General features: G+C 41.7%; 1 protein-coding gene across 3 annotated transcripts in view; it reads right to left on the reverse strand.

Annotated features, from left to right (window-relative positions):
* The window catches only part of PTPRO (protein tyrosine phosphatase receptor type O), a 233106-nt gene that overhangs the window by 3975 nt on the left and 203598 nt on the right, over positions 1-25533 (reverse strand). For all 3 annotated transcript variants that reach the window (XM_032646712.1, XM_032646711.1, XM_032646713.1), the window contains 6 exons: positions 15825-15915; positions 13648-13724; positions 12692-12826; positions 12340-12462; positions 7507-7661; positions 5270-5405 (listed from right to left, as the gene is read on the reverse strand). In XM_032646712.1, the coding sequence (XP_032502603.1) occupies positions 5270-5405; positions 7507-7661; positions 12340-12462; positions 12692-12826; positions 13648-13724; positions 15825-15915 (717 nt within the window). The remainder of the gene's footprint in view (positions 1-5269; positions 5406-7506; positions 7662-12339; positions 12463-12691; positions 12827-13647; positions 13725-15824; positions 15916-25533) is intronic.

Below are 25533 nucleotides of genomic sequence, written 5' to 3' on the forward strand. Positions count from 1 at the left end.
ACCAAATCCTCCTGGAAAGCAGGGACTGTGTCTTTTTATTCCTAATACCCAGCACTTAGTTTGTGCTTATTAAATGTTTAAGTAAACTGAGGAAATATTAAACCATATGCAAAAAATGGCCAAGTCATAAAAAATTGTAAATTAAAACTATTTATCTATAAAGTAAGCAAACCTGAAGGAAAAAAATAATATTCAGTGATGATTTGAGTTTGTTGAAGCAATCATTTTCACCTACAGTTGGTGGAGGTACAATTAATAAAATGCTAATAAATGGCATTGTGGACAGATAAAAGTAAGAAAGGAAAGAATCCAATTTAATGTCCTATAAAAAGGAGAATGTTTTAAGTAAGCAACAGCATATCTAAAATGAAACAGTATGGGACTTCCCTGGTGGCCCAGGGGTTGGGAGTCCGCCTGCCGGTGCAGGGGACACGGGTTCGAGCCCTGGTCCGGGAGGATCCCGCATGCCGCGGAGCAACTGGGCCCGTGTGCCACAACTACTGAGCCTGTGCTCTGGAGCCCACGAGCCACAGCTGCTGGGCCTGCGTGCCGCGGCTACTGAGGCCCACGCGCCTGGAGCCTGTGCTCTGCAGCAGGGGAGGCCGCTGCGGTGAGAAGCCCGTGCACCACAATGAAGACCCAACACAGCTAAAAATAAATAAATAAAATAATTTTTAAAAATAAATAAAAGAAAAATAAATAAATAAAATAATTTTTAAAAATAAATAAATAAATAAATAAATAAAATGAAACAGTATTCAGTCTTTAAAATGAGAGTTTAGAGTTTTAGGCAATTTGGGATGATACAGGTAGCAAAATATTAAGTGAAAAATCAGAATGTAAAATTGGCATATGTGTATAGGGCATATGAGCACAATTGTGTGAACATTATACTTGAATGAAGGCCGAGATGAGGTACGCCAAAATATTGAGAGTAGCTGTCCTTATGTCATGAAGTCAAGGTCATTTCTCCTTTTTCCTTATTTTCCGGAGTTTCTCTCTAAGTAATACCATTAAAAATAGCCTTTAACTAAGAACCAGTTAAGATAACCACAGGATTTCGAGGACCTTTTGTATGACAACTTCATACAAAGGATAAAATTAAATACTTCAAACTTCCCTGGACTCACATGTATTTTTCAACAAAATTTGGGGAAAATATATTCCCTTATACTGTGACAACATCACATCAGTAACTGAGCTTCCCTTTCTTGTTATGACACATCCCTCCATGGTTTCTGGTGTTGAGTCAAGCACAGGGCATCGATAAGGACAGAGACTGCCTGGTTTCTCAACCCATACCTACGCAGTGGCCAAACTTTGTGTCTAAATAAATACGTAAATAAAGTAGCTAGGCCACAGGAAAAGTAAATAAAAGACTATTTACAGACTCATCTCTGAGAGTTCCTGAGAAATCAGGAGGCTGCCAATGAGGAGAAGCGGCTGCTCAAAGCAAGGCCTGACCTCCTGGGAAAACCTATTAGAGGAAAATTAAAGAAAACCTTTGATAAAAATAGAAGAGAGCCCAGGAGAGGCGAAGGCCATCCACATGTGGCACTTTACAATTTCAAAGCACTTATCTTGATGATATCGGTTCACCTGATGTATACTTTACAACAAACAACTAATGAACGTTGTCCTTCACTTTTTACAGATGAGGGATGGGAGCTTTTTAAAAATATATATTTTTATTGTTTAATTTTTTTTTTTTTTTTTTTTTTGCGGTAAGCGGGCCTCTCTCTGTTGTGGCCTCTCCCGTTGCGGAGCACAGGCTCTGGATGCGCAGGCTCAGCGGCCATGGCTCACGGGCCCAGCCGCTCCGCGGCATGTGGGATCTTCCCGGACTGGGGCACGAACCCGCGTCCCCTGCATCGGCAGGTGGACTCTCAACCACTGCACCACCAGGGAAGCCCTATTATTTAATTTTTTAAAAATTGGAGTATAGTTGATTTACAACGTTGTGTTAGTTTCAGGTGTACAACAAAGTGATTCAGTTATACATACATCTATGTCTATTTCTTTTTTTAGATCCTTTTCCTTATAGGTTATTACAAAATACTGAGTTTAGTTCCCTGTGCTATTCAGTAGGTCTTTGTTTGTTATTTATTTTATATATAGTAGGGTGTATCTGTTCATCGGAATGGGAGATTCGAGAGGTGAAGTGAGTTGTACAGTGGTCAGGGTTGGTCCCGAGCCTCTTTCAGGGTCTGGCCTGACTACCCTACTCTCTGACTACCCCTCGCTGCACTTGTGCAGGGGTCCACACGGCGTGCCTGGTCAGCTGAGAAAGGGGAAAAGGGCTCATCAAAATACGGCCTGTGCGGCATGTTGCAGGGACTTGAAACACGCATCTGAGGATATGGTCAAATTAATCAGTGACTTCTGCTGTTTGTAGAGGGGGTGGGGTACTAGAATCAAGGCAATGGGCCGTCAAGAGGGCGTAGGAAAATGAAAAACCAGCATGGGAGGTAACCTGTACACAACACACTGTGGTTTCTGTATATACATTGACTCCGCTGGAGAATCATTCTGGCCTCTTGAAAACCATTAGTGTCAAAGGAGTGCTCTGGGATGATGAAGAAAAATAATTTTTTACTCTGCTCTTTATTATTAGCATCAGTAAACTAGGAGGCAGCAGGACTGGGGGGGTGAATGAGCTCAAGGAGGATGTTAAGGAAATCCTAACATTCAAGTTACAGGTTGAACCACGAAGAGCACAGGAATGAGGAAAAACAGAGGTAAATCATTGGACGAGAGGTTCCAGACACAACTGACAAAACCGACATAAATAAATAACTTGAACTAGAGAGGATCACTGCAAAATCCTGAGGGAACTCAAGAGTGAACTGGAACAGTTGGGAAAAATAAGTGACCCGTGGTGACCTCTGCCTCTTCTGCTGACTTTGAATTTCCCCACGAGAGTTCAGGGAAGGGATATTGTACTTAAAAAAGACTGTTTCCCTGGAGATGTCAACCTAAAATACTACCATAAACAAAGAAGCAATCAAAATTTGAGGAAAGGAAGTTACAGAGAAAACCCAACTTTTTCTCAGCTTTACAGAAAGGCACATGGTGGTCACCCTGGTGTCCTGGGATTACCACACATGAAGAAAGATAATGGCACTGAAAATTGGTTAGAGGGTCTACCATGTGAAGGTAGACCTTTGAAAAAGGGATTAGGATTCTGTTGTTGGAAAGTCGAAAGCCAACAGGCTGTAATCACAGTCTCTAAAATTATAAAAGGTATGCATTAAGTCAGTGGGGGCAGACAGTTCATCAAATCCAAAATACTTAAAATAAGGAGTGGCCCTTTGAAGCTTGGAGATCAATATACATAATAGAGAGTTTTAATCACATAGGAGGATATAGATTTATGGAAGTGAAAGCCAAAAATATGGACAGATTCATAACACAGGTTTTTTTTGTTCTTTTTTTTACGGTACGCGGGCCTCTCACTGTTGTGGCCTCTCCCGTTGCGGAGCACAGGCTCCGGACGCGCAGGCCCAACAGCCATGGCTCACGAGCCTAGCCGTTCCGCGGCATGTGGGATCTTCCCGGACCGGGGCACGAACCCGTGTCCCCTGCATTGGCAGGCGGACTCTCAACCACTGCACCACCAGGGAATCCCCATAACACACTAGGTAGTTGGGCTTGTCTGGGAAACCAGGACATTTTAAACTTACGATAATAGGATAATGTCTATGTCTCCACAGTGGTAAATTAGAAGGTAGCAGGACTGGAATGTGAGTGATCTCAAGGAAGTGAGCACACGAATAGATGTCTTGCTTCCTAATCATCCCTGAGCCATCTGAATGTGAATGAGTTACTGTTTCCAAAGTGCTATGATCTTGCTAGAGCTCAGAAATAAACAGATTGGAACGTCTGTGCCAAGCCTCCGTCGGACAGGTTGGGGAGGCAGGAGAGAAAAGGGTGGGAAAGGGGAAGCCGGAAGCATTGAGACGGCAGCCCGGACTGTGGACTTTTGAGTTATACTGACATCTAGTGGTGATTGCTGGGAAAAACATGAGGAAGATTAAGGCAGGTTTTAATCCCTTGGGAACTGAGTCAGAGGTCAGGCCAGGCTGGGTTCCAGTCTATAAGCGTTCCTCCCACACACACTCCTCGAGCAAAAAGGATTAGTGTTCGCCCGAAGCTAAGAAGTTGCGAGTACGGCTGGGTGACTAGGATTACGAAGAAACTATTGTGCTTAGCTTTGTGAACCCACACAGGTGCACACCCGCTGCTGCTCTGAGGCAGCGTGAGTCTGTCTGTCTGGGGCTGCCACCGCAGCCTGAGTGCATTTTAAGGCTCTGAGGTGGGGAGGACCTGGGAGAAGAGGAGAAAGGAGAGCACGTAACGCTGATGTGTATTTCTGGGGACGCCTCCATGTTGTTACAATGACGATTCCATTCATTTAGCTCAAGGGACTGGCAGTGCTGGTAGATGAGAGGCTGGAAATCCTTAAAATTGTAAGGATTTTATTTCATCACAAAGCACAAAGTCAACCCATATTATCATCAAAAGTGAATTGAGGGCTTCCCTGGTGGTGCAGTGGTTGAGAGTCCACCTGCCGATGCAGGGGACACGGGTTCTTGCCCCGGTCCGGGAAGGTCCCACATGCCGCGGAGCGGCTGGGCCCGTGAGCCATGGCCGCTGGGCCTGCGCGTCCGGAGCCTGTGCTCTGCAACGGGAGTGGCCACAACAGCGAGAGGCCCGCGTACCGCAAAAAAAAAAAAAAAAAAAAAAAAAAAAAAAAAAAAAGTGAATTGAGCCACATGAAGGGCAAACGAATGACAAACTTATTGAGTCAAATCTAGCATTTTATATAGAAATTAAATCACATCAGTTTTAAAGTCTCCACTTGGTGGCATTTCCCCAGATGGCTGTCACCTTCACTGAACTCTCAGTCTGTTCAAAGAGCTTTTATTCCATTATAGATACACCCATGTGCTCTGGTTTACTGAAGGGCCTGTAACACCAATGAAAGTGCGGGCACCAAATGGATTTCTAGAGACTAATATCTGTTTCTTTTATACCTTGGAGCCGTTTGAATGTGCACAATATGAAACTGGGAATGGCAGATGCAAAAAAAAAAAAATCGAGACAATGGTTTTGACATATGCGATTGAATAACGGGAAGTTTTTCAGTCAAGGGCAAATTTAAAAATACATGTGATTAGTAGAAACTAACACACCATTGTAAAGCAATTATACCCCAATAAAGATGTTTAAAAAAAAAAAAAAAAAATACATGTGATTATGTTCCTACCTCGGTCTGTACCATAGACATCCGGTATGACCGCATTTCTGACACCAGCCCTAGGATGTCCACAAACTCATGATCCCGAATGTGCTGCAAGAGCCTGTCCAGGGCAATGAATGTTCCTGTCCGACCGACGCCAGCACTGGAAAAGAGGTTCCGACAGCACATCACTTAGCGCTTCTACACTGTTGGAAACAAATTGGCGATGAAAAAAGACCAAAACCAAAACCCAAAAACACACCAAAACTACATGTAGCATCGTTGAAAAAAAAGACTAAACTGACAATATTTCCCGCTTAACTGTTGTTTAAGTATGCAGCTGTGGTCGATGTGTCTCCTGACGTCGCAGTTCTATCACTGCTACCTCTCTTAGAGAGGTGTGGGTCTGCCTTGGCCACACCTGCCCATCCCGCCCCCCAGGGTTTCTGTTCCTTAGGAAAGTAAGGATTCCATATGGAGCCTCCTGGACAGTCAGTTCTGGCCCCCCAGGGAGCTGATAAACGTAAACAATTCCAGTCTTCCGAGTAGCCTCAGAGTTAAGCCCTCACACCCAGCTAGAAAGTTTAGTTGAGATGTCCACACCCTAGTTCTAGGGCTGGGGCCTTGGTAATTTGTGCGTCTTCAGCCCTAGGTCAAGTTCATCGTCTCAGACCTTCCTTAAAATGCATCCGCCCTGCTAGTGGGTGCTAGTCTGCTTCATTCTCCCAGATAGTTGCCTCAAAATCAGATTTAATATTTGGACCAAGTCTCTCCCAGTCCCCAAATCCCAGGGCTCAGAGCATAGAGGGAAGTGGAGTGATATGGGCTGACCTATTCTCCACCACAGTCCCCAGGGTTACAGCTAAAGTCAACCGTCCTTTTCCTCCAATCACTCACAGACTGAAGTGAACTCTGGATTATGAGGGAATATGAGGAAATAGAAATCAAAACCAATTTACATGTGGGATTTGCTGGGAGAGAAATCCAACAGGAAAAACCATGAGTTCAGAGCCGTGGTTTGCTTCTTCTACCAGACAATTCTTCCCTCTTAGGACTTACCTTCTCAGATAAAACGTTCTGTGTCTGGGTGAACACTTGCGAAGTCACATCCAGAACTATACCTGCTACCCAGCTACGTGCGTGAAAGGAGTCCATGTGTTTGACTCCAGGGTCGAGCAGCTTTATTTTCTGCTCTTGGAAAGAACCATTTTGAGATGAGATAATTTCATCTGGTGAAGCAAAACTTTTGACCTGGGAATGACTGACAGTAAGGGTAGTCTCCCTAATCAGAACCTTGGTAGCTTATGAAACATTTTTCTTTCCAGGGAGACACATTCTCTCTCTCTCTCTCTCTCTCTCTCTCTCTCTCTCTCTCTCTCACACACACACACACACACACACACACACCCTTAGCCATTCTAGTTCACAGACCAAGGTACTAGATCCAGGATTATTGGCTGCCAATGCCTCGTCTGACAGCTTTATTCCGCTTCTACTGCTGATACAAAACAGGAGTGCATTTATATCCCCGGCTCTTCTGAGGCTGCATAAACATTTCACAACAACATTATGTCACACTGCTGGATTTTGATGGAGCTTTGTTCACGTGGTAGGAAAGAAAGCTTAAATTCAAAGATAACTCTTTCTGTAAGGGATTAGTGTGGTCCTTGATTTTTGATAATGCAGTAGATCATATAGCCCCTTTTGTCTGCAACATCTGGAAATTTAGAGATAATCTGGAAGGGAAACCTAGCAAATATGTTTATCTTCACGAGCTGAATGTTTTTATTTCACCTTTCCTTCAACTTGTGTTTTATGTCTGTTTATATTACACTGGGTTGTGATTGGCTAGCTTTAATTTGACTTTGTATTTGGCTCTGTTATAAACCCCACAGAATCCTTGATAGGATAGGGTACCATCACATGGTGCTTAAAAGCCTGGCCTTTGGAGACCGGTGTGCCTAGATTTGAATACTAACTCCTTCATTTTCTGGATGCAAGAACTTTTGTGACTCCCTTAATCTTTCTACTCCTTAGGTTTTTTTTTTTTTTTTTAATCTGATAATGGCAATAATATTAATCTCATATACTACAGGATATAAATAGCTGTATTATAAGTAAATCATGTATCTAGTAAGACTTCAGTTAATCGTACATTTTAAAAAATCATAATTCATTTAACTGTTCATTCAGTCTGATCAGTGGTTTAATGGTGGGCACTTTCCTCCATGATTTCTAACCGACAATGCATTTGATGAGGTTACCTGCAGTGCACGATCATGGGGCCTTTGCTCTTTGTCGCTTGCCGTCGGACCGTGTGTACAAACTGCAGGATGCTTTCTGCAGCGTTGGCCGTGGGCACCCCGTGATCAGGCCACGCAGTGTAGTTAAAATGCATCACATCCTGCGTCTCGTCAGCCTTTAGGAGAAAAACAAGCGTTAATCTCTCAGTCCCCCGTCAGGATGGCCCAGGCCTCGGAGGCAGCTCACAAGCGATGGTAAAGCCACATTTCACTCCTGGTCAGTATATCTCCCTTTCCAGCTCTCAGCATTGTGTCTGGCACAAAGCAGGCCCTGAAAAAAAAATACTAATTGTATAAAGCTTCAGATAGTAGGATAAATAGGCTAATCCATGCCTCTGTAGTGATAAGAGCTTAAGCAGATCAGGGTTTGCATCCCGGCTCTGCCATTTAGAAGTTACATCAGCTCTGGGTGATGAATTAAATACTGAAAGATTCTGTTGGTGACCCGCTTGGGTCCACTGGGCCAGGCTGTTGCACCCCCTTTCCCTGATGCTGCTAATAGCATCTAGCTGCACCCCACTCCTCACAGGCGTCTCCCACTGAAGGGAGCTACCTTGCTGGGAAGTGCCTAAGAGGTAGCGTTCTCAGGCTGAGGGCAGCCTGCAGCTAATAAGTGATTGATACTGGGGCACAAAAAGTCAAGATGGGACTACTCTACTGTCCTATCCTGCTTCCTTTGTTCCTGGACAGATTTTACCCAACATTACACTTTCAAAACATCCCCTATATAACAATCCTTGTCTTGGGATCGGATGCTAGGGGAACTGACAAGACAAACTCGCTGAATACCAGTGTTCTCTCATTTGAAAATGGTCTCATGATATCTTTAGCAAGGGTTGTTGTGGAGACTAAGTGTGATTGTGTTTGTGAAGGGTGGTATCTGTTAGATATCCTCATCACTACTACAGCATAATTACTACCACTTGCTGTCATCCAGCTCAGTGCATTTCAATGGGTGGTTCTGGGAATACCAGTAAATGGGTATGTTTTGTATATTTTCCCATTCATATGAACCCGTAGACCTAATATATTGTTGTTCCCTCTGACTTGCGTAAATATCAGCTAGGATGTGCGTCCTCCAAGATTTACTTCTTTAAGTCCCTACTAATTGATAAGCATAAAGTTTTGCTATCAACTGTCAGAAATATTCCAAATCCAAGCCTCGCAAAGATATAATGCATCCCTCACCCCTCAAATTTGCTAAGACCCTAGAATCCACTCAGGAGATAGCATACTATATCATACTTTGGAAGAATTTGGTCTGGCTATGAGTTTGGAGTTAAAGTTTAGGTTTTCAGGTATTAGAGAGAAATGAATTTCAAAGTGTCACTGGTCTTGGGTGAGGTAAAAATTAGAAATATAAATAAATGTATAAATACAAATATAATAATATTTGTATAAATATAAATGTCAGCACTTCAACTAGACCCACTGTCTCCTTGGCCTAAGGCCACACGTCCCCAGCCCTACGCACTGTCTCTCTCTACGAGCGAGTTCAAGGCCTTTGTCTTCGACACGTGGAGCATGAAATCTACAAAGATGCTGGCCAACCTCACTGCTGTCCTCAGGAAGTATGGCAAGAAAGTAACTCAAGCATAATAAGTTGTGCAGAATGAATGAATTACTCAACACCCGGAGGATTTAAGGATACTCTATCCCCAGATAACTTTGGTTGCCCAGAAAAATTCACGAAAATGCTCGCTCTTTCCAAATGCGGATCACAGGCTGAGCACAAGACTCATACATTGTAGGATATGTGTGCTTTCATAAAAGAAATGTTTACATATTGAAGTACGGGAAGCCATTCTGGGTTATACATGAGTTAACTTGAATTTTATGCTAACCAGAACGGCCTGTTTGTGGTCTATCAAATATACATTGTACACTTGCTTTAATTATTAAAGAAAAGGGCGCATTGGCCGGAAGTAAAGAATGTCCGTGTTGAGAATAAAGATAAATGCCCCTCTTCCTGGGATGCCAATGCTGGTCCTCCTTCCGTGATCAGAATCCCTTCCCAGGTGCCAAAGCCATACTGGCTTGCTGTGTGTGTGCTGATCTGGGTTTTCTTTGAAATCTTGAAGGAATGTATCCCTGACTTGTTTAATATTCTTTGTTCTGACAAGATAGCAAACTGTGCTGAAAATCATGCGTCTCCAGAGCAGTTCTTGAGAGTTATCTGAGAGGCTGTCTTCAAGGCTATAGTCCTCAGTTTGGTTCAAATAAATATTCCTATTGTAGATTGTTTACTGGTTATTTTCATTGACAGGATATATACATATATACGCATACATACATATATATACCTATATATATAACTATATTAGAATATATATATTCTAAAATGTATCTGAAAATGTATCGAGCTAAAATATGCAAGGTGGTTCAAAAATAAGAAGGCTTTAAATTGTGATTAGTCTCTCCGTAGCTGCAGGGCAGAGGTCTTGTATCAGATGGGTGATTCCTGTCAGCTGAATAGCAAGGCACAAGTAATGGGAACAAACAGGTTTTTGCTGGTTTTTAGTCTCCAGTTCTTACTCAGTTCATGCCAAGTTTCAAGTACTGGAAAGTGACAAATTTTGCGTTATGGTCATTTTCCTCCTTTCCTATTAAATGAGAAAATCCTGCTGGTTACATCTTACTTAACCATTCCAACATTTCTCATACTCTGATTTCCTCACTTGTGTAATTTTATCTGGTTGTACTCTGAAAATTTCCACATATCAACATGGAGGGAATAAAGAAGTATATAAGCAAAAAATGAAAAAAATAGAAAAAGGTATTCATCGGCACAGCCCAATGTTCTTTGGTAATTTAACCTTCATTGCAGGAGCTTAAAATTTAGATTCTACTTGTTTATGGCCAAAAGGGGGCGCTCTGGGATCAGATGCTTGCAACTACTGTATAAAAACCAGAAACGTCTACTATTCAGCGTTTTATTCCTATGTTTCAAGCCCTTCACATGGTTGTCACTGAAAAGTTATTATTTAAGACCAAGGACAAGGACATAGTATTGATCACACAGTGATCGATGTCACTTCTCCCAGTCAAGGGAACAGACCTTATTTTTGCTTTGCAACTTTTCTCTCCCAGATGCAAAACGTAGGGAAAGATTTACTCTGTATTTGTATAGCAGTTTATACCGGCTTTCTGGGTAAAATATCCAAGAAAGAAAGGAGAGTTCAAATGGAATTGAGATTGTCAAACATTTTCTCTGACGGCTAAGTCTGTTGATGTTTTCTAAGTGATTTATTATTTTTGAAAACATTCATTCATTCACTGATTTATTAATTCCGTGAAGACTTATTAAGTGGCTAAGGGTTAGGATTACAAGGATTATTAAAACAGGATACTTGAGTCCATGACAGTACATGGGGGGCGGGGGAGATGGGAAAGCAGACACGAAATGAGAGAATTATAACCATGTATGGTGCACTGTGATATACGTGAAACTAGAGCAGGAGAGGAAAGGGAGAAAGGTCTTTTGAGACTAGGGAAGGCTTGATAAAGGAGCTAACGTTTGAGCTGAAATTCTGAGTAGGAGTGTGCTTAAGGAAAAGGAGGAGACGGGCATTTCAAAGAGGTGGAACAGCCTGGAGCAGTTTGTTAACAGTTACACTGGGATTTGCCTAAATTCTCAACGTAGCAAAAGCCATTGTTGACTAGTAGTGGTTAAGAAGTGATTTGCTTCTTGTAAATATCAATAGATGGCGAGTTAATGAGTGCTTGGGTTGCACTGATAATGAACAAGCCTTGTTTCCATTGCCTATGTTAAGGTCATCAAGCATTTTCTGTAAAGGGCAGATAGTAAATATTTTAGACTTTGGGGATCATACAGTCTCTGTGGCAGCTATTCAAGCTTGATGAAGCACAGAAAGAGTCATAGGAAATCAGTAAACAAATCTGTGGCTATGTTTCAATAAAATGTTATTTATGGGCATTGAAATTGGAATTTTATAATGTCCATATAATATTTCATGTGAAATATTATTCTTCTTTCAATTTTTTCCAACTTTTACAAAGGTAAAATTCATTCTTAGCTCATGGACTTCACGAAGCAGGGTCTTTCGTTCATCCTCTGATCTACACTGCGAGAAAATGTTGTTTCTAAGCAGAGAAGCACATTTTAATGAGGACTTTAGTATTAAGTTTGTCCTCAACAGAGACCATGTTTAGGTGGAGAATACTAGTAATACTTAGCCTGCCTGTCAGCAGAGATGTAGCAGTCCTTACAGGAAAAAATAGACTTTTCTGACATTCTAACAATCAGAATTCAATAGCATTTCAAAAGAGCTAGGAAACCATGATTACTAAGGTCCAGAAGTACCTTAGAAATAATAAAAACCAAACTACAACAAAGTAAGGGACAAAGCCAAACAAAGTGAAATAAAACCCAAACCACTACATCTAAAACTAAATTTTAATTTATAATGCAGGTGCTTGTATATTCTAAATATACCCATACATGGTTAATATAAGTATGACAACACTTCTCTCCTCAGTCATGCCTGGTGAGCAGTGGGTCACCGTGTCTTCTATGACCCTGGCTGAAATCTGAGATGGAACAGTGTAGCCTTCTGATTCCATCTCCTCGGGCTCTCCAGGATAAGTATTTAATCCACACGATTCTCGAGGAGTTGGGAAACAAGCACATCACACTCGGGATTTTCCTCTTGGAGGAAGCCATGTTGCCAAGTCTGAGGTGCCCATGGTCTCCCATGAAGGGGGATTGGTCTCCTGACCCTGGGGCTTCCCTCAGCATGGGAACAGCTCCTGAACCCACACTCTGTGACTTACATAGTTGATCCGGAAGTGTCTACAGGCCCAGGCATCCTGCCCTTCCTCTGAGATCATCTCCACTGTGATGTCTCCATAAGCTATGGGTTCTTCCGTGAATGGCCAGTAATGGTCACATTTCACCTGAGGGGACAATAGCACAACCTTTTCAAACAAACAGGCTAGGGAGGAAATAGTCTGTACTCATTTAGGGAAAGCGAATGACTTGCCTCTGAAGAATTGTATAGGATTATTGTGAGGATGAAAAATGAAGGAAGTGGAATGGTTTCCAGTAGACAGTAAGCATTTAATCCCTGGCAGTGGCTGGAACAGGCTTCGCTGCTAAGCGGGGCTGACCCCACTAGGCACTTACCCGCCTTTTCTCGTTACACTGAGTGAGCATGACAATAATCTGAGACTTCTGTTGTAGGACCATCTTCCAAAAGTCATTTCTGGTTTCAGGCAGAGGCCCCTGTGTGGCAACATACTCCTGGGGTGAGTTGTATCCCTGGAAGGTAAGGGACAAAGTTGTCACCTAAGGAGCTACAGTCAACACCAGATGCTGTTTCACACAAATGAGAAAAAACTGAAAATTTACTGGGGCTAAAATGGCAAGGGATCATGCACGTATGAAATGTTTTCTCCTTTTTTCATCAAGGAGGCAGTCATAGTAGCTGACTGTATAAATCCATATGATTTGATACATTCTGGGGGGGAAGCCTAGAAATCACACCCACACGTTTTTACAATAACAACCACTGTCTTTACAGATACATTTTAAAAGCACAGGTGCTGAGGTGGAGCCCTTTGAGTTCGGTTGCTGGCACTGACATTTAAGCACAAGAAAGATGATCTTTAGTATAATGGTCTACTTTCAATTTCACTCATCTTTTTCAGAGAAATTTGTATATTACTAGTCTCTGGGCTTCTTTTTTTCCCTATTCTTTTTTTTTTTGCGGTACGCGGGCCTCTCACTGTTGTGGTCTCTCCCGTTGCGGAGCACAGGCTGCGGACGTGCAGGCTCAGCGGCCATGGCTCACGGGCCCAGCCGCTCCGCGGCATGTGGGATCTTCCCGGACCGGGGCGCGAACCCGTGTCCCCTGCATCGGCAGGCGGACTCTCAACCACTGTGCCACCAGGGAAGCACTTTTTCCCTATTCTGTATTCTAAAATGGAATAATGGAAACTGTTCTTTAGAGTTTGAGTGCTTAGTGGAGAACGGCTCTCTATTGAACTGTTTGACACATCCCTGAAGCCCTAATAGTCTTCCTCTGGCTGGGTTAGAATTTGGATGCCTGATTTTTTAAATTTTTAATTTTGATTACTTACAGGAATGTAGTTGGCATTGATGTAGTCTGCACCTTCCTCTTCATTCATGGAGATTAATCTCACTCGGCTAAAGTCATCTGTAAAGCATAAGGAGAAAAATATTAAAAGTCAGAGTGGAAGGGTGCAGCCACTATGAAGAACAGTATGGAGGTTCCTTAACGACTAAAAATAGAGTTACCATATGGTCCTGCCATCCCACTCCTGGGCATATATCCAGAAAAATGAAAACTCTAATTCAAAAAGATACATGCACCCCATGTTCATGGCAGCACTATTTACAATAGCCAAGACATGGAAGCAACCTAAGTGTCCATCAACATATGAATGGATAAAGAAGGTGTGGTATATGTACACAGTGGAATATCACTCAGCCATAAAAAAGAATGAAATAATGCTATTTGTAGTAACATGGATGGACCCAGAGATTATTTTACTAAGTGAAGTAAGTCAGACAAAGACAAATATCATGTGATATCACTTATAGGTAGAATCTAAAAAAAAAAAAAGATACAAATGAACTTGTTTACAAAACAGAAACAGACTCACAAAAAGAAAACAAACTTATGGTTACCAAAGGGGAAATGGGTGGGGAGGGAAAAATTAGGAGTTCGGGATTAACAGATATAAAACAAAACAAATGAACCAGAAAAAAAAAAAATCAGAGTGGAAGGAAGACTTGTCAAGACAATTCTGTACCCAATATCTGTACTCAGTACCAAGTCAAATCGGTCAGTGATATGCTAGGTAGATAAAATTTATTTTAGCTTAATATTTTAGCCTATCTCAATCTTAGCTTCTGGTTTAAACAAATATATAAATATCTCCCCACCAATATTTCCTCCCCTCAGCCCTCCTGTCCTTGAAAGAGTGGTCTCCAGGTTTTTTGGGGATTGTGGAGAATATGTACAGGAACTAAAATATTTGGTAGGTTGCGTGGAAGGCCATAGAATGTAGCCTAAACACAGGATTTCCATTTCACTCAGGGACATCCAGAGAATTCACTACTTTTGGGAAGCCTCGAGAAGAGAAGATGGAGTTGATGGTCTTTTTGTAAACGGACTTCACATGAAAAAAGTAAATACTGAAATGTGTACAGAAGTAAGGTGTTGTAATGATAATACTACTTAATTTTGTCAAGAACCTTTTTAAAGGAGGGAGTTCTTTTTCTAGAGCTTTGCACTTTTCCCTTCTTTCCCAGCTCCCCCTAGAGTGTAGCAGAGAGGAAAGTTAAATCTATATTGGAAGGTATTTTAATTGTCCTGTAAGTACTTTATACTACTTTTTCTTTGTTGCTTTTTAAAAAAAATTTATTGGACTCTAGTTGATTTACAGTGTTGTGTTAGTTTCTGCTGTACAGCAAAGTGAACCAGTTATACATATACATATATTCACTCTTTTTCTTTTAGATTCTTTTCCCATAGAGGCCATTACAGAGTACTGAGTAGAGTTCCCTGTGCTATACCATAGGTCCCTATTAGTTATTTATTTTATATATAGTAGCGTGTATATGTCAGTCTCAATCTCCCAATTTATCCCTCCCCCCCTTATCCCTTGGTAACCACAAGTTTGTTTTCTACATCTGTGACTCTATTTCTGTTTTGTAAATAAGTTCATTTGTACCCTTTTAGATTCCACATGTAAGCGATATCATATGATATTTGTCTTTCTGTGTCTGACTTACTTCACTCAGTATGACAGGCTCTAGGTCCATTCATGTTGCTGCAAATGGCATTATTTTGTTCTTTGAATGTTACTTTTATTACAAAATGCTAAGGAATGGCAGAATTTGCCAGAAGTAAGAAGAGAGGTGTTTTCACACCTTGCCTCCCTTTCCATTTGCTTCCTTCCATTGTCAATGAACTGACTGAAAATAGATTATGAGCACAGATTATCTTGTCCCTAATTTGGCGAATACTTTTTGATCTCCGAAAAGCCAAATGGTCAGTCTTTTCTGTTCAGATACAATTGATTTAAAAGCATAATTATTAAATTTTCCTACATATGACAGGATCTAATGACATCAAACACCAGTGTGATCAATGCAATCACAGAGATGGCTTTGAAGATACAGACCGTTACTGGGTCTGGCCAGAGGTCCCTGAAACTGATTACTCTTCAGTAACAGCCCTTCAGCCCTGGGAAGACATGAGTAGGATCAGCATTATTGACAATCTTACATGGTAGGATGTTTGTGTAGCGATTTTTACATCGGTTCAGTGGAAGGTCTGCAGCAAAGTGTGGAATATCCAGTCCAATCAGCTTCAACTCCTGTGAAAGACAGAGAATAGATTCGAGATTCCCATACATGGTATGGATTACATTATTGTTCACATCGGTTTATTGCTCATACTGGATTATTCTTCACTTCCTGCCTCTAATAGAATGATCACAATCATCACACCCCCTTTGCTTTACGATGTCACAGTGGCTCCCTTTTGGGGCAGAGTGTACTTCTCCATCCTACTGTTGCCACCTTGCTTTTGGCCAGTGAAGTTGGGTAGAACTCGCGTCCAATCAGAAGCTTTAAATGTGTTTGCTCAGCTTGGTTTGTTCTCTTGTACTTCTGCCATCTGCTTGCAAAGAACATGCCCAGGAAAGCTACTGGTCCCAGGATGAGAAGACACATGGAACAGACTCTGACCCACAGCCTGAAGTAGAATGATCTCCTCTCTCCCACAGAGCCACAAGTGAGAAAAATAAGTGTTGTAGGTCACTGAGGTTTTGAGGTCGTTTCTTATATAGCATTATTGCAGTAATAGCTGACTGATGTAATACATAAAGACCTTGGATAGCCAAGTGATCACTTGGAGAAGGTAAGAATTATATGCATTACACTCAGGGGTATGGAAAATTTGAAAACAGAAGTAGGTTTCAGATTTTTGGAGGTACAGGGTAACTGAAACTTACGCAGTTTGCATAAATATTTCCTATTCTATGAGGAATTGTAGGTATTTCTCCTGAAGGTGATGAGCTTTTGAGAAGGTAGAGAAGGAGAGACTGAGGAACAAGAAGTAGGGCATATTCTCCACGTTACAAGATATAGGATTGACAGTCACTAAAATCTGGTAATAAAACCCCAAAATAAGGATGACGCAGTAGTGGGTAGGCAAACCCTTCCATGAAAATAGGAACATCCAAGTATCTGTTTGTGTGTATCATTACTCTTATAAATTCTATTATCAGAAGGTGCACTGATAAAGCAATTTTTATATAAACAGACAGCAAACATACTTCAGAAAATCTATGTTACTGGAAAAGGGGGTTTCTAAGCTTCCATGACATGTGTCTGATAGGAAACAGGGGTTGGAGTCAAGCCACCTTTCTCCGGGGGTATCAATTATTCTGTGGTCTACATAAATGGTGCTCCCTGGACTTGTGCAGCACATGACCAACGCAGCAAATCCCATACAAATCCGAGGGCGACATTAGTAAACAGTCTGTCTAACCATCTAGGAATGGGGTTACATATATAGTATGCATTTTTCTATGAGACTATTAAGTGAACAAGTAGAGACACCACTTGCTGGAAATTTAATTTACATGTACGGGATGCTATTCTTCATGATTCCTCCCAATTATTACCTTAAAGAATCGTAAGCTGGAGGAATACTTCTCTGGGGGAAGAATTTTGGAGAGTCTTTGAAAGAGTTTTGAAGGGAGTTGGAAACATTTGATGATGTTTTGAGAGATTGAGCAGGGAATTTTTTTGGTGTGTGTGCGTTCAGTGTCTTGATTCAAGTACCCATGCGAAGCAAATGTTATAGATACCCAGTTCTTGGGATGTCTGCTACGTCCACAGAGAAGTTCTTTGGTAGCTTAGTGTGCGTGTTTAATGGCATTGGAATGCAAGCTGCAGTCAACATGGATGAACTGATCTAATTGTCCAGATTTCTCTCTATCACTGTTGGCTTTCCAAGCTCGCAAAATTGCGAGCTCTTGGCCCAAGTCGAAGTCAATCTTAAGACCAACTATCCTGACTTTGGTCTTCAGTTTACAAATTTAGAAGTTTTTTTTCATCTCGGGCAAAACCCTTGCTTGCCAAATGCCCTTAAACAGAAGCTTGTCATTTTTCCTTTATAACTGTTTTTTCCATTTTAAAGGGTTGTCAAAGACTGATTATATTATTCTTATAAGAAACAAAATTTATTTTTAGCAAACTTCAACCAAATCAGTGTTATTTTTAGGTTAGCTCCTCTTGGCAGCTATAAGCGTACTTAAATGATGTTTCCATTGCTTAAAATATTTTGGAAATCTACCTCCTTTGGGGAGTGTCTTTATAGATAGTTTGTCAAAATATCTGGCTTATTTTGGTGGACCGCTTATAAACTGCAGGGTCTTGAAAAAGTATTCCAACTCTCGTTAACATCAGTTTAATTATCTGTAAGATAAGGCTCATAATTTTTCCATACCTCACTGGTATATAGTGACTATCAAATGGAGTGATTAAACTCAATAAATATTAATGCAGCACTATTGATCATGATTGTGAAATGCTTCCATTATGATTCTTTGATTCTGGCTCCATAATTTCTCCCTCCTTTGCCATTTGTGCTAACTGAACAACTCTCCCCCAATAAAGCCCCACTTTGAGGACAGACTGATAAGCCACAGGAAAAGCCCTCCGGTACCAAAAGAAACTGTGGAAACAGATTGAGGCTGAGAGCTGGAGCACATATGGAAGCTGACTAACTGATAGAACTTTAATTGTGTGTTGCCTCCCTGCTGTAAATGCCCTAAGTTGATAAGAGTGATTTAATTGGCTGAATACTGTAAATGTAAATTGCCAAAGTTACATTGCAGCAAAGCAGGAATGGCATGTATACCCAAAATGCCTTGCAATCTTTTGTAATTCAGCCTGTCACCAAGTGGAAAATCAAATACTAAGTTTCCAGCCCAGTAGCTTTGCAGTTATTTTTTTTCCAACCACATGGAAACTCCAGAGGCTTCAATCTTCATGAAGGCAAAGTATGAGGTGATGGCCTGAAACCAACATAAGTCATTTTTGAATTTTCTTTCGCCGGTTTTGTTTCTAATATAATTTATCATTGTGGGGGTTTTTTCTAGGTTACATAGTCATCCATAGTGTTGAATGATAATCCCTCCAAAGATATGTCCATGTCGGAACCCCCAGAACCTGTGAATGTGATCTTATTAGGAAAAAAGAGTCTTTGCAGGTGTAATTAAGAATCATAAGATAAGATCATCCTGTATTATCTGGGTGGCCTCTAAATCTAATGATAAGTGTCCTTATAAAAGAGAGAAGAGGAGAAGCCATATGACGATGAAAGCATTGATTAGAGCTTTACAGCTATAAGCCAAAGATGCCCAGGGTCACTGGAAGAGACAAAGAAGGATTCTCCCCTAGAGCCTTCAAAGGGGGAGCATGGCCTTGCTAACGCTTTAATTTTAGACATCTGGCCTCTAGAATTGTGAGAGAGTACAATTCTGTTGTTTTAAGTCACCAAGATTATGGTAATTTGTTGTTGCAGCCCCCTAGGAAACCGATACAGTCACTGAAGCCAATGGCAGTGTGTGCTGTTTTGGCTGTGTTTGAAGCATACGGTCTTGAAAAGCGGGGCACAAACACATGCATTGTATGCCTGGGTTGCCATAACAAAGAACCTTAGGCTGGGTGGGTGAAACAGAAATTTATTCCTCATAGTTCTGGAAGCTAGGACATCCAAGAATCAGGTGCTGGCAAGGTAGGTTTCATTATGAGGTTTCTCTTGGTTTGTAGATGGCCACCGTCTTACTGTGTGCTCAGTTGATCTCTTCTTTGTGTGTACATGGTGGGGGGAGAAGAGAAAGCAACGTCTCTAGTGTCTCTTCTTATGAGGGCACTAATTTCATCATGAGGGCCCTATCCTCATGACCTCATCTAACCCTAACCACTTCCCAAAGACCCCATCTCCAAATATACCATCACACTGGGGCTTGGACTTCAACATATGAATTTGGGAAGGTGGGGGATACCTTCGTTCCATAAGATGTACCACATCTTCTTGGAAGAGCACAAGCTGTATTCTGGCTTTAGAGTCTGTAACAATGTCAACAGGTGATAAGCGTTTGTTGTTTCCTTTCAGATGAGGTTGGACATTAGAATCAAATGAGATAGATGACTAGACTACAGGACAAGTCAGGAGAAACAATGTGACCTGTGTTGTTGACATAAGAGGTTCCATCTATGGCCAGTGAAAGGTCCAATGGGATTGGGCAATGACTGGTTACTTTTCAGGTAAACGCAAAGGGAGAAGAAAGGATTTAGAGCAAGGTATTTAGTGATGTTCTGTATTAGTTCCCTAGGGCTGTCATGACAAAGTGCCACAAACTGGGTGGCTTAACACAGGGGTCCCCAACCCCTGGGCCACGGACCGGTACCAGACCATGGCCTGCTAGGAACCGGGCCGCACAGCAGGAAGTGAGCGGCGGGCCAGCGAGCGAGCAAAGCTTCATCTGCCACTCCCCGTCGCTCGCATTACTGCCTGAACCATCCCCACCCCCAGCCCCACCCCCAAGCCATGGAAAAATTGCCTTCCACGAAACCGGTCCCTGGTGCCAAAAAGGTTGGGGACTGCTGGCTTAACAGGAATTTATCGTCTTATAATAATGAAGGCTTGAAATCCGAAATCAAGGTGTCAGCAGGGACATATGCCCTCTGTAACCTGCAGGGGCACACCTCTTCCTAGCTTCTGATGGTTTGTTGGCAATCCTTGGTTTTCCTTCACTTGCAGGTGCATGACTCCAATCTCTGCCTTTGTCATCATATGGGATTCTCTCTCTTTGTCTCTGTGTCTTCACATGGCTATCTTTTCATAAGACCCTAGACACATTGGATTAAGAGCCCACCCTACTCCAGGATGACCTCATCTTAATTACATCTGCAATGCCTCTATTTCCAAATAAGTTCACATTCTGGAGAACTACGCAATTAGGGCTCCAACACCTATAACAGGTACTCTGAAGGAAGAATGGGAGACTTGGACACCTGATGTAATACTGGGTAAGAAGGCTGTCAACCTCAGGACAGTCTAGCAATAGCTAGTAGGGCCCTGGGCTCTAGGATGGGATTTAGAGGTAACGTTCCAATCACTAGACAAATTACTAGTACAGGCACTTGGAAACAGAGACCAAAACCTAGGCAATGAGGAATGAGAGCAGAGGAAACTCAGGTCTGGGAAAAAAGTAAGACCCCTTCTGTAAGAACTGTTGGAGAGGCTGTGAGTTGACTTATTTCAGCAATGCTGCACGTAGGTCTCCAGGGAACTGTACTGAAACACAAATAAAAACAGCTACAGTGACTTCCCTAGTGGTGCAGTGTTAAGAATCTGCCTGCCAATGCAGGGGACACAGGTTCGATCCCTGGTCTGAGAAGATCCCACATGCCGTGGAGCAGCTAAGCCCGTGAGCCACAACTCCTGAGCCCACGTGCCACAACTACTGAAGCCCTCATGCCTAGAACCCATGTTCCACTACAAGAGAAGGCACTGCAATGAGGAGCCCACGCACTGCAGCGAAGAGTAGCCCCCACTCCCCGCAACTAGGGAAAGCCCGTGCACAGCAATGAAGACCTAACTCAGCCAAAAATATAATAAATAAATAGCTAAGGTTTAAAAAAAAAAAAAGAACAGCTACAAATGGGAGCTACTACCAGAAATCAAAGATCATCTCCTATGAACTATGTGGCAAGCGATATAGTTTTGTTCTAACCTATGCAGCCACATCTCCAAACAAAGGTAGTGAGGGCTTTCCTAGCATCCTGATCAAACACAAAGTACAGAAATTAATGGCAAAATGAACAATACATGCTACGTCTTATGGGATCTCAGATTCCAAGCTCTAAATTCTGGCTCTTTGAAACGTTCTCAACATGAGACAATAGAAATGAGAAATGGAATCTAATCCCCGGGTCCCAAACCTCCTTAAGAAAAGATGTATATTTTCATCAGAAGGATAATCAATCTTTCCAACAGATCTGAAATCAGATACAGAGCGAAAAAGGAATCTATTCAGTGAATGCAAATTAGCAACTCGTGTAGCTTCATGTATGACTGGTACTGGTAATACATGTAAATCCAGACAGTTTCAATTTGCATGATGTTTATAAATGATATAACATCTCAATATGAGTGTGATCTTTCCATGTCAGTGTCAACATGAATACAGGTATTAAGCATTAATAGAAACAGAGCAAATAACTGTCCGATACTGAATTTAGCTAGCCCAATTGATTCAGCCATCTCTATACCCTCTTGGGGTCCCATTAGAGCAAGAAACATTTTTTTTTCTTAAGCCTCCATTAATTATCAAGTTCAGGAAAATTTGAGGGCTGCCACGTGAAAGGTTGGACATTCACCCTGAAGTCAGGTATGAAAGCACAATGGGTCTTTGAAAATAGATGGGGTTACTCTGACACTGAACCTGAGGATGTGCGGTTGGGTGGAGTTGGAGGTTGGCAATTCCTAGGAGGCTGTCAAATGAAAAAGGAAGTGAGTCAGACCACTAGGTCACTGCTTAAGCAAATGTTAGTCCAAAACCTACAGTCTGAGCCTGTGATTTAAAACAGACTTCTGGAGAGTAATTTCTATTTTCTCACCAGAGCAGAGATACAACATCAGGACTTGCCACCAAATAAATTACATATTTGACCAATGATGTTCTAAGAACAAAGGGATATGAAAAAATATCCTTAAAATAAACAAAAATTACTAAACATGTCTTCAGGTCATGGTGTGATGGCTGATTTTATGAGTCAACTTGGCTACTCATAGCACCAAGTTGCTTGGTCAAACATCAGTCTAGATGTTGGATGAAGGTATTTTTTTAGCTGTAATTAACATTTAAACCAGTAGACTCGAGAAAGCAGATTACCTTCCATAATGTGAGTGGACCTCATCACTCAGTTGAAGGCCTTAAAAGATTGAGGTCTCCTGAGGAGGAAGGAATTCTACTTCCAGATTGCCTTTGGACTTGAGTGGCAACATCAGCTCGTCCCTGGGTACCCTATAGATTTCATACTTGCCAGCTGCCACAGCTGTGTGAGCCAATTCCTTCAAATAAATCTCTCCACCTATCTATCTATCTATCAGCTTCTATCTTCTATTGTATTATCATATATAGGATCTTCATATTATAAAATATAATTATATAATAATCATATAATATAATTATATAATAATATAATTAACATATATTATATATGTGTATATATATATGTATAAATATAAATATATATATATAATGTATATGTCTCCTATCGGTTCTGTTTCTCTAGAGAACCCTGACTAATATGTAAGAATTATAAAGCTTCGATGTAACCTTGTCCCCAGTTTAGTCCAGTGTCTCTCCATGGAATACCACTGGCTTGGGACAATTCTTTATTGTGTGAGACTGTCCCACTCGTTGCAGAACACTTAACATTGCTGTCCCTTTCCCCATTAAATACTACTCCCAAGCCATTAGGATGACCACACACCCCCAAACTCCCCCTAGGGCACTGCCTGGTACAGGTCCAGCTGAGAACCACTCTGTGTTCAACTTACCCATTCTAGAGATGAAGAAACTGAGGTGACGAGAAACTGATTTTTTCCTATATTAATTAGTGGGAAAGCAGTAGTGAGGATCCAGGATTTTGGACTCTCAGTTTGGTACATTCCTATCTGCGTTATAAATCCTATGAAATAAGCTTGAATGTGTTCATTTATACCTTGAATATATAGAAGCCCTCAGCATATTGTAAACTGAATATTTAGTCATAAAATTGACCATTCAACTTTTCACATTTTTGAAGCAGCTGAAGCTCAGATCTAATCACTTATTGCGTGGTCCTCTCTTTGGGTATAATGCTCTTGGTTTCTGGTTTATCCACATGGTACCAATAAGAACTGTCCTTTTCTTCCGTAATTCTGCCCTCCCAGGCTGCAGTGTGAGTAGACATCATTAGCCATGCCAGCCAATCAGAATCCTCCCCTGTTATTTTTTAAACTACGAACAAGAAAGACAGTCAATGATTCCCTTTGGCAACCATAGGTGTGATACTCCGAGGCTGACTGCGGTCGCATTTTCCACTATGAGAAAGAGGTTGGTTTGCAGCCAAAGAAAGTGAGGCCAAGACAAAGAGAGAAGTAGAAATGAGAAATAAAAAGAGGGGGTCTTTTCAGGTGTGTGGCCCCTGATTCCAGCCATTCCTGAGACTGAGCTGCTTCCCTGCTCTCCTACTGGTTTAGCTATTCAACCTTTCCTTTGATTATATGAGATACCTTAGTTATCCTTCGAACAAATTCCCTTCTTCTTTGGTCTAAACTAGTTTGAATTGTATTTCTGTCATTCACAACTGAAAAAAATATTTTCTTTTTACCAGAAAATGATTCACTGAACTTCCTTTTATAATGATGCAATTCAGAAGCACAGTAATAGTTACACTGGGGTTTGATGACATGAACTGGGGGTACTCCTAATCCTTCCAGGAAAGGCAGTGACCCTGGCTGTTCCACCAAGGTCATATCATCTGGTAGGAATTAAGAGACTGTGGCTGGGCTTCCCTGGTAGCGCAGTGTTTGAGAGTCCGCCTGCCGATGCAGGGGACACAGGTTCGTGCCCCGGTTCGGGAAGATCCCACGTGCCGTGGAGCGGCTGGGCCCGTGAGCCTGCGTGTCCGGAGACTGTGCTCCGCAACGGGAGAGGCCACAGCAGTGAGAGGCCCGCGTACCGCAAAAAAAAAAAAAAAAAAAAAAAAAGGTAAAAAATAGAAAGTGTAACTACAATATAATTTTTATCAGAATTATCTAGATATTTATTTTCTTCTGAGTTTGGGCTTATGTTTTCTTATAAAAAGCATCCTCCTTTCGTTGGTATACTCTTCTGAAATGCCATCCTCACCATAGATCTCCATTTCAAATTGAGTTTCTGTTCTTCGAGGTATAGCATTTGGTGTAGCATTTATAATTTCTCAAGCACCTGCGTACAATGGATGACTGAGCCAGGCTTTATGTGGCATTTCTCATGACACAGGTGACAGTTTGGGGGCTTTGTATTTGCTAATGTATAAGATTCTTCTCATCCTTAAATTCCCTGTTAGAATGAATATCCACACCAGGATTCCTGCTGATTCTTGCAGAACAAAGCTGTCTTTGGCTGATGTGAGGAAAGAAGAAATATGGATAATGAGAGAGCAGCTACATTCTACCACCTGGTGTCTCACAGGAAAAGCAGCTAAGGGGCTTTAAAAAAAAATGACATAATTTAGAAAAGTCACTTTATCTTTCCCTTCTCCCTGGTCTCCCTGAGCCTCGCTGGAAGGCTGAAGAATGGGAGGCTATCCAGACTATGTTCTGAGCTGTGAAATGTGTGGGAAGAAAACCTGAGGACCAGTTGTATCCCTCACACTACTGAGATCCTAGACCCTTTTCCATCTACTCTGACACGTTCTTGGAATCAAAGAAATATGTGTGCTTCAGAAAAAGATGTTGCCAATTTTGTTCTTCTTTTACACAAAGCATGTGTAACTCTCTTTCTCCAATTTCTCCAAGAAAAGAAAACAAAACCTCACAAAGACATGTGCAGTAGAATGCCAAGAGTCCTACAGCAAAAGAGACATCAGGCTCTTATATGCTCAGGAGACAAAGGGGTCCAATTCATCCACCACCCACCCTTACTGTGTCCTAAGTGGCATGAGAAACACACTAAAAATCCCCTGAAAGAGAAATTGTTCCGGATCTCAATCCTCAGCTTGCTTTCTCCCTGCACTTTCCATCCCCATGGTTTTCAATGTTACCATTGAAAACTTCTGTTACCATGTTTGTTCACCCCAGCACCCGCAGTACCTGCATCTCTTCTCTTCTTTCTTTCATTCGTGCCACCCAAACCCTGACCTCCTAACTAAGGGTTGAC

The sequence above is a fragment of the Phocoena sinus genome, chromosome 10, assembly GCF_008692025.1.
Source record: "Phocoena sinus isolate mPhoSin1 chromosome 10, mPhoSin1.pri, whole genome shotgun sequence".
Classification (NCBI taxonomy): Eukaryota; Metazoa; Chordata; class Mammalia; order Artiodactyla; family Phocoenidae; genus Phocoena; species Phocoena sinus.